Source organism: Trypanosoma grayi (assembly GCF_000691245.1).
Source record: "Trypanosoma grayi strain ANR4 Tgr_20_V1, whole genome shotgun sequence".
Taxonomy (NCBI): domain Eukaryota; phylum Euglenozoa; class Kinetoplastea; order Trypanosomatida; family Trypanosomatidae; genus Trypanosoma; species Trypanosoma grayi.
Window position 1 is genome coordinate 26,447 of NW_008825639.1, and position 6,183 is coordinate 32,629.

At 57.0% G+C, this 6,183-nt stretch overlaps 3 protein-coding genes across 3 annotated transcripts; all 3 read right to left on the minus strand.

Annotated features, from left to right (window-relative positions):
* Positions 1–184: 184 nt before the first annotated feature.
* DQ04_00201150 (putative Protein kinase domain) lies at positions 185–2,746 on the minus strand (the record flags this gene model as incomplete). The annotated part of the gene is made up of 1 exon (XM_009308434.1): positions 185–2,746. One exon carries the CDS (start codon positions 2,744–2,746, stop codon positions 185–187), a length of 2,562 nt encoding a protein of 853 aa, XP_009306709.1.
* Positions 2,747–3,123: 377 nt separating this feature from the next.
* Positions 3,124–4,149, minus strand: DQ04_00201160 (hypothetical protein; the record flags this gene model as incomplete). The annotated part of the gene is made up of 1 exon (XM_009308435.1): positions 3,124–4,149. One exon carries the CDS (start codon positions 4,147–4,149, stop codon positions 3,124–3,126), a length of 1,026 nt encoding a protein of 341 aa, XP_009306710.1.
* A 224-nt stretch (positions 4,150–4,373) lies between these two features.
* On the minus strand, positions 4,374–5,588 carry DQ04_00201170 (hypothetical protein; the record flags this gene model as incomplete). Its single annotated transcript, XM_009308436.1, has 1 exon — positions 4,374–5,588. The coding sequence occupies one exon, from the start codon at positions 5,586–5,588 to the stop codon at positions 4,374–4,376; it is 1,215 nt and encodes a 404-aa protein (XP_009306711.1).
* Between the last annotated feature and the right edge of the window lie 595 nt (positions 5,589–6,183).

Sequence of the window (6,183 nt, forward strand, 5' to 3'; positions counted from 1 at the left end):
GGGGGGGGGGAGAGAGAGAGAAAAGAGAGTGAAAGAGAATGCGTGAAATCTCGCCGCAGTATTCCATTTCCTGCGGCTTTCCTCACTCTCAGAAAGCATTTTTCTCTTCCATGCTTTGATCCATTCATCTCGTCACTCGCGACTTTGCTTCACCCCCCCCTTTTTTTGCTTTTGCTTTTGCTCCTCAATAATTTTCAAACGTCATGATCGACACTTGCACTCGCTCGATGGGGTCGAAGAAGGTGGTGGTATGCGACCGCACGCTATCTGTCTCTCTTCCCATCGACCCTGCCGCTGGCAACAGCGAACTGGCCGAGACACGCAGCGGTGTTTCAAAAGTTTCCCCACTACGCTGTCTTGGAACAAAACAGCGAAGGGGACGTATGGCGCGACGGACATCTAAACGCAGCGACACCTGCACCCCGTCCACTCCCGACCCGGCCGTTACTGCACAGCGCTGGACGCGTTCCTCTTCAGCGGCCTCCAGTAGTGCCGCCAAATCGTGCGTGAGGGCATGTGTGCGCAGGTAGTGCAGCCCGGTGCAACGCGCCATGGATGGCAGTCTGTCGTGGCCACCGCCACCGCCACCGCCACCGTCGTCACCCCTGAAGTACGGCGCAAGGTATGGGTGACAGCTGGCCTCGTCAGGCGTAAGACGCTCCGCCGGGTCCCATGTCAGGCAGCCAAGGAGAAAATCCAAAAACAGCAGCATCACCGGATCACTGGTATCGTCGTCAACCTCTAATCCTGTAACATTTCTGACCATATGCACGGTGGACTCTACAGCCTCATTCTCTTGCTGCTGCTGTTGTTGTTGGTGTTCTCGTCTCTGCGTCGCCGAGCATTCCCTCACCTTGATATTAAGAAGTTGTAGCAGGTTAGGACCGTGCATGGGACGCGACCGTGGCGCTGCACCACACTGCAATGACGCAAAGAAGGCTTGCCTCTGTTCGGCGTCATTCTCGTCACCACCTTCGCTGGGCTCGGCACGTAGACCCTGCAGCGCCCGCTGTTCTGCCAAAGTCGGTGCACCCAACACGGTGACGTGGCGCTGCAGGAGTTCTGCATCCGTTACGACCTGGAACAACGGTATTCCTGTGGAGAGCTCGTACATAATGCAGCCGAGCGACCACATATCAATGGCAGGGCCGTACGGGAGCCGCAGGGCTGCCTCTGGGGCGCGGTAATAGAGAGTTTGCACGGGATGCGCGCATGACGTGCCAATGTGTGCACTGCCAAAATCGATGATGGCAATGTGTGAGGTGACGGCGTCTTCGTCATCCACCTGAGAGCCAGCGCTTTTGCGGCCGACATCGGTCCAATGCGTCGGGGAAAATGTGCTGTTCGAGGCGGTTGTGAGGGGACTCGTACATTCCAGTACTTCAGATGGCTCGACACAGCTTTGCATCTCCTCCTCCCCCGAATTCTGCTGCTGCTGCTGCTGCAGTATGCTTGGAGGCAACGCGCTGTCTTGCGGGCTCCTATCAACAAGCATAATATTCTCCAACTTCAAGTCGGCGTGGGTAACGCTGACGGCAGAGAAAGCCCGCAGTGCTGCCACCACTTGCGCCGTCACAGCGCGACCAAGAGCAGTCGGTAGAGAGCGGAAGAGATTTACGCGGAGCAGCGTCTTTAGGTCAAGCCCATACAGAGGAAGCACAAGGACTTCATGTGAACGGAATGTGAAACGCGCCAGCACATGCGGCACCCACACTCCCACCTGCTGTCTCGAACGTCGGAGAAAATCCAATATATTCGCCTCCCGCTCCAGCGCCGCTGCGTAACAAGGGAGACACCTAGCAACTTTTAGTGCACATTGTTTTGGTGATGGCTGCGCCGCATGATCAAGAGCTCGCACTACACTCCCGTATGTACCACTACCAAGGACTTCAATTACCTCGTATCGGTACGCTATGTGATCGCCACAGACAATGCGGTAGTAGTCCTCCTTACTATGGAAACATAGAGGGCCACATAGTTGTTGCTGTTTCATATCACTTTCGGCCAGGGACGCCGTTGACACGCCCTGGGCGTGCGCTCCACAATAGTAAACATCACGAAAGCTCATGATCTCTTCCTGCTCGTACGGTGTGAGGTGACTTTTGCACTTCACTAACGCCTCCACCGGCGTGATGGGCAACGCATCGCGTTCCCACCCCGAAAACAGGCAGCAGCAGTTTTCGTCGCCTGCCTCACCCGCAACACATCGTTTGGCGTTGGAGAGCCTCGCACAAGTTCCCGAGCCACCCCGCTCAGCGTTGGCGCGTGGGCGATCCAAGCCACGCGACACATCGCCTACACTGCAGAACGGCGCATTCCTCGCACGCGGCCAGCCACCTTCATTCTCGCGTGTTGCTTCCGGGCCCACCGGCGCACCGCGTGTGACGTCGATGTTGCTCTTTGCCGTGTGCCACGCCTGAAGCGGCAGCGGCCGGCTTCCGGTGGCCAAGGCGTGACGCGTGCAGACCCGCGACGAGCTGCCCGTCGCACCACCGCTGCCCAGCATCACGCCGGTGCACGGTGTCATACTCGGCGTGTTGCCGTGGCTCGACACGACGCACGACGACCCCGGCGTGGCGAATTCCAGACGCGAGCGCGCCGATGCGAGACTGGCCCGCTCGTGCAGCGACATCGACATCGGCGTCCACCCGGCGTGGTAGCGGCGCATCGCCACCTTCGTCGTCTCCGACGCCTCCGCCGACTTGCGGGACGACACGGTCTCCATGTCGTCCGCCACGTTCTTCATGCGTGGTGGTTCCCTACAGCTTGCGTGTATGTGGCAGAGAGACAGCGGCAGGGGCGTGGGAATAGCCAGTGGGAAGAAGGAGAGAATACACACATAAACAAGGGCGAAGGAGAGCGAAATGAATACGGCGTGTGCGTCACATTTTTTTTTCTGACGCCTTTTTGTGTTGCGTTAGAAACACCTTCCACCCACACACACACACACAGAGGCAACAACACGCGAGCTAATATGGTACAGTACAACTTTGGCTTTCTCGCCAGTGTGGGTTGGGGGAAGGCCACCGGCTGGTGTTGTCCAGCCGAAGCCGTGGCAAAAATTTGCTTTACAAGCACTCACAGCAAGGGCTAAAGCACACATACACACGGCGAGAGACCCAACTAGGCATGGAGGACAGTCTTCATTTCCGTGAAGCATGTTCTTCCCCACATCATCCACCGCGTTAACACGCTCCGTGTCACATACACCAGAAACAGAGGGCCGCATGCGAGCAGCAGGCCATGCAGCAACGCCGGTGACACTCCCGCCAACCGCATTTCGTCAACCGTTAAGATATCGATAATGGTGAGGATAAGTACAAACGGTGCGGCGAACACGAAGAGCATACTTTGCGGATCACGCCGTGTGGCATGAGCACCATACTTCACGTGGAGATCGTGCCGGTAATCGAAGTCTGTTAGGTAGCGGGCCGGGAAGGCGTAGTACGGCCACTTGCCGGAGATCCACCGCACACCCAGGCGACGCAGACGACAACCACCACTCTCCTTACTGTAGCTAGGCTGCTGCTGCTCCTTTTGGCGGCGCGACGACGCCATCTCATGCAACCCAAACGAAGCGGAGATACCTCGCTGCTCGTGTTGCCGCTTGTCACGGACCCATCGCCCCATCTCGAGCGTCATGTGCCAGTCACTGTTCAGCCAGACAATGTACATCGCAAAAAAGGCGACAAAGAAAATACCAAGCGTGGCGACAGCCAAGTAGAGTGGGCCCAATGCCCTTCGCGTGTTCAGCGGGTACGCTGGCGGAAGCTGCTCCTGCGAGGTGGAGGATGATAATGATGATACCGTCGAAATTGAAACAGAGAATGAACCTGAGGGAAGCACCGCGTCTCCATCCACTGCCAAGGAAGGGACGATGGGTGGCCCATAGTGGTAGCGCACCGTCCCCATGTAGTTGAAGAGGTACATCGTAAAGAGCGCCAGTACCATCTGCAGCGCAGTGAACACATTCAAGAAGACATAGCGTGAATAGAACCGGAAGCTAGAGAGGAATGCATCTTGCACTGTGCTGGTTGCCGCGTGCTTGAAGCGGAAGCGCGGCGCATGTGGGTCATCGTCGAGGAACGTAAGAGCGTCAACCACCGTGTCGGCCTCGCTGGCCTCCCAGCGGAAGAGTGCGCTTCCCATCTCACCCGCTGTTTGTTCCTTCCGGCAATGAGAGACGCAAGAAGAGAAACAAAACACAACAAAAGAATATGAAAACCTGGGAAGTGATCCAGCGTTCTGAGGTCCACAGATTTGCGTGTGTTGTGCCAGCAGAAGCTCCACCAGAAGCACCGAATGGAGCTCATGCGAGAACGGCCCCCTTTCCCGACCCGCTGCATCTTTCACTCACTTTCACACACCCACTTTCATGATCCTTCCACACTCCGGCGCTGCAGCCGCCGCTCGTTCTCCTGCACCTGTATCTCGTCAAAATGGGACTCCGCCACGGACTCTGCCGATGGTCCCACAACATCCGCCTCGCGTAACTGCGAGGAAACGGCAACACCGTCGTCACCACTCTGCTGCTTCTGCTGCTCGCGCTGCTGTCGCCGTGACCGGGCTACATCCAGCTTCCGCTTCAACTTCTCCGCCTCATATTGCGCCTCTTCGATGCGGTCAAAGAGACCTATCTGTTTCAGCATGCGGTGCAGCCGCACGTTGCACTCGTAGTCAAGCGCTTTCTTCTGCGTCTGCCACATGTCCCTCCGCTCCTCCACGTCGACGCCGGTGAAGGCAAGGCGGTACTCGTGCGCCTCCGCGGTGCTCAACGCTCCACACGTGCCGTGTGTCAGTGGGTAGTCGGGAATGCCACACAGCGCCCGCATCGGCGCGGTGTGATTCACCAAGACGCTCTTGCAGCAGCTCATCGCGCCGATGCCCAGCCACACCGGCGCAACGTACGGCGGCAGCGAGACACCAAGTGCCGCACCGGCGAGTATCTGCGAGAGCAGTGATGCCACCACAAAGACACCCCATGCAACAGTCATGTTGGTCTTCACCTGCCGAATCCATGCGTCCAGACCGTCACTAAATCCCATACGACGCTGCAGGTGCTGCTGTGTGTTGAAGAACGTCAACGTCGCTGCGAGAGCCAGCGTCGGATCCATAGCGGCGCCTGACACGTGGAATGCCAACGGCGCTGCAACATCGCTGGCACCGAGGAAGTCGCCCAGCTGCTGTGCCGGAATGCAGAGACTGTACAACGACCCGAACAGTGCTGCAGCATGGGGAAGCACGAGCCGCGCATTATCGGTGTTGTAACTCCGGAATATGCGTTCACGGTCATTTTTGAGTTTCTGTGCGGCCACCTTCTTTTCCCACAGAATAGCACGCGGGTGGTTGACAATCTCCTTGTATTCCTTGTGGGCCTCTTGCAGCTCGGGCAGCGCACACGCCGCACGGGCAAGACAGCGATCGCCGAAGATGGTCAGCGGCAGCAGCAGTGCACGGAACATCACACCACCGAGGAATAGCACGCCAAACGTATTTTGCACACCAGCGCCGTTCGCAGCAACGAGAACAATGTTCGCAAGAACAGTCGATACCGTCCCAATGCGGCGGACTGGCGTGCCGCGCAACATCGCTACCAATTCCCTTTTCTTTGTTTAGGACTATGTGTGAGTTCACCCAGCACCCCCACCACCCTTTTTTCGCTCGTCCCCAAGCCGCCGGACCTAAGAGAGCCCATGGAAAAGCGAAGACACACCACACGAAGCAAACGCACGTCCATGTGAAGCATACATACAATAATCAAATGCCCTTTTTTTTTAACCCAGAAGAACACGACAAAAAGTTCTTTTCTCTCAACCAGACTCATCCACTTCAAAGGATCAATACATAGATGAGACACCCGCATTTCAGAAAGAATAATCCACGCCCCCCACCAGATGGGAATCAAGAAGCATACGTTTCCGTACATGTGTCTCAGGGTACGAATCGATAAGGCTTTACTTTTCATATGCGGCGCACCGCGTCCAAAGGTGTCCTAAGCTTGTGTCTCATCACAGGTGCAGCAGTAGGAGTGAGCGGAGGGAATCGAGCCCATGCACAGAAGGGAGGGGGTATACGCTTCCGTACATGTGTCTCAGGGTACGAATCGATAAGGCTTTACTTTTCATGTGCGGCGCACCGCGTCCAAAGGTGTCCTAAGCTTGTGTCTCATCACAGGTGCAGCAG